Consider the following 2,631-nt stretch of genomic DNA (forward strand, 5'->3'; position numbering starts at 1 on the left):
CCGCCCGCCAGCCGCAATCACCCCGCTAACGTGGCAACCGTCACTCACAGCAAGGAGAGGCTTCGGTAACCGAGGCTCCGTCGAGGAACCGGCCGCACGGAGAGCACGTGCACGGGGCCCCTCTGCCTCCGGCCACGGGGACGTCCCCGTGCAGTGACTTCAGAGACCAAGCCCGCATGTGGGTGACGGTGACGCGGTGCCCGTGCTGGACGTTCGGGCACGGCCGGCCAGGCCGCCCGCAGACACGGCCGTAGTCGGTGCTTCTTTGCAGCGACCTGTTGTCTTTGGCTCAGGTTTTTTGGGTGCGGTGATTTGTTTTTTTCCTTGTTTACTGATGAAGCCTCTGAGTTTTCACTCGGCGCTCTGGTCCACCGCCCGATTTAATCCTTACACCGATGCCTGTTGTCACGCGCTCCTTCAGGTCTGCTGGCGTGGACTGGAGCTGATGGAGAGGGCTGACTGGGTCTCTCTAGGGACGGTCTTTCGGGACGGTCTGTGGTGACGCTCCTCAGCTCGCTGCCGCCCGCATGACCCGTGCGGTTCCGGTGACATGTGGGCAGGAAGCGGCCTCACGCGCAGTCCCGTGGCCACGTGCATTTGAGAAGCACCGGGTGAAGTGGCACTCGGCGGGTCTCTGCCGCAGCTTCCGAGATGCTGTCGTCTGCGGACGTCGGCTTAAAGTGACGATGGTGTGGGGAAGACGCAGCATTTTCTGCAAACTTTTTGGCCAAAGACTCCTCCTCTCTGTGTGGCACCTGCGTTCTGTGGGACGCGCTTTACAACATGCTGGTCCACACGTGAGGAGTCGGAGGGCCACGGGAGAGAGGGCGTTGAGGCGGCGTCCTAGGCGGCATTCGTGGGTGGCGTTAGTAGGCGTCCTGAGGGACGAGGGCCACTCTGCAGGCCGGAGGAGACGCCCCTGGGCCGCGCGGAAGGAGTCGAGGCCGAGGCTGCGAAGCGTCACGCTGAGTTAAAGGCCCCGTCGGCCAAGCGCTGGGAGTTGTAAACGGGTTTGTTTTCTCTCTCCGGAAACATTGCAGATGTGTCCGAATGGGAGTGCCGGGGCCCCCTACCTGGCCACCCGCCTGGGCCCCACGCTGCTGAACCTCTCGGCCTTCCGCCTGCCCGAGTACTTGCTGGTGCCGAGTGAGAAACCAAGGTGGGTTCAAGCTTGTGGCAGGATTACTTTGCAAATCCGATTGTTTCAGATGCTGATGTTCTGAGACAGGTAAGTAGCCGTGACCTTGGTGCTCGTGAAAATCCCAAAGAAATGCTATGGCCTCAGGGGACCCCTTACCTCTGGCCTCTGCTCTCCAGAAGCGCCCTGCCCCTGCGTGGGGCGTAGGGGGGTCTCACGTTAATGGGACGTGCTCCGGAGAGCCAGGTGGCTCGCCGCTGAGCAGCCTGAGAGAGCACGTTCGCAGCACGAGGACGCAGGGCCCGTCACCTGCCCCCTGCTCTGTGGCCCCGTGTGGTGGCCCGCGCAGCTGCTGTCCCAGCTCCTGTCCCTCGTAGGCTATTTTTGGGAAAGCTTCGTTTATGTGAACGTCCTTGAGCCTGAGCAGGGGATGCAGGTGAGCGGGCGGGGTCAGCGCTTCTCATGGCTTTGAAGAGTAGTCACGGTCACCTCTCCACCGAGTGTCCACAGCCGTCACACACAGGCTTTGCCTCAGTGCAGAAGCACCCCACGTCTGTGTGCACTGCTGGGGTGCCCTGGCCTTCACCCGTCCCCCCGCAGAGCGAGGGCCGGCTGCCCCAGCCCAAGGGAGCCCGTACCACGGCACCGGCTTTGGGGAAAGGAAAAGCTTTCATTGCTGAGGTGACCCGCAGAGAGATGGGAGGCGGGGCTCAAACCTGTCCCGCCTCCCGGGGGGGTCTCAGCTCCATTTACAGGTGGGGGGGGCTGTGCATATTCCGTGAAGTGACGTGATTGCAATGTGACGCGGCCTTAGTGCACAGGCGCGAGGGGCCACCACCTTCCTGTGTCACGCGTCGATGTGGGGGGGGTGAGTATGTCGTCCCTGCTGGCATGTGACCAGTGACATCGAAGGTCATTCTAGGGTGAATATTTCTCCCGCGCGCCTGGCGGCTGTCCCACGGGTGATCGGGGCCTTGTTCTCTTCTGTCTGAAAAAGACTAGTGTCCTGTTAGGAACGCGACGAGGCCGGGGGAGGCTGGCCCGGGGTTACAGCTCCTCGTCACCCTGACATCCCAGCAGCTCCCTCCTACCTGGCCCCCGGGACCCCGGCCTGCCTCTCTCCCGCGGCAGCCTCTTTATGTCTCGGAGCGAACCAGAATGTGTGCTTTGTGCAGCCAGGAGTTCGTGTGCCCAGGACCTAGAGTAGCGCCTGGCACATCAAAGTCACTTGATGTCCCCCAGCGAACGACCGAGCGAGATGGAGCCGGGCGGGACATGCCCCTGTGCCTGTGCCTCAGGGGCGGAAGCTTCTTCCTGGATCTGCACGTGTTATATGTGCCTTTATTTCTAACGTCAAATATTTTTGGAAGCTTAATAGGTGCCAGGTACGACACAGCCCACGGGATATGGAGATAAAAGAGATATTTCCCACCCAGGAGAAACTCAGGGCTGCACGAAAGAGAAACTACCCAATAGGCCATTAAAGCCCATGT

The 2,631-nt window shown here is 61.4% G+C and overlaps 1 protein-coding gene across 1 annotated transcript in view; it reads left to right on the top strand.

The window, feature by feature from the left end:
- The window catches only part of LOC105308588 (ATP-binding cassette sub-family A member 13-like), a gene marked incomplete at its 5' end in the record, with an annotated part of 87,537 nt that overhangs the window by 45,040 nt on the left and 39,866 nt on the right, over window positions 1-2,631 (top strand). The window contains one exon of the mRNA XM_023525674.1: window positions 1,152-1,159. Within this exon, the coding sequence (XP_023381442.1) occupies window positions 1,152-1,159 (8 nt within the window). The remainder of the gene's footprint in view (window positions 1-1,151; window positions 1,160-2,631) is intronic.

Source organism: Pteropus vampyrus, unplaced genomic scaffold, assembly GCF_000151845.1.
Source record: "Pteropus vampyrus isolate Shadow unplaced genomic scaffold, Pvam_2.0 Scaffold594, whole genome shotgun sequence".
Taxonomy (NCBI): Eukaryota; Metazoa; Chordata; class Mammalia; order Chiroptera; family Pteropodidae; genus Pteropus; species Pteropus vampyrus.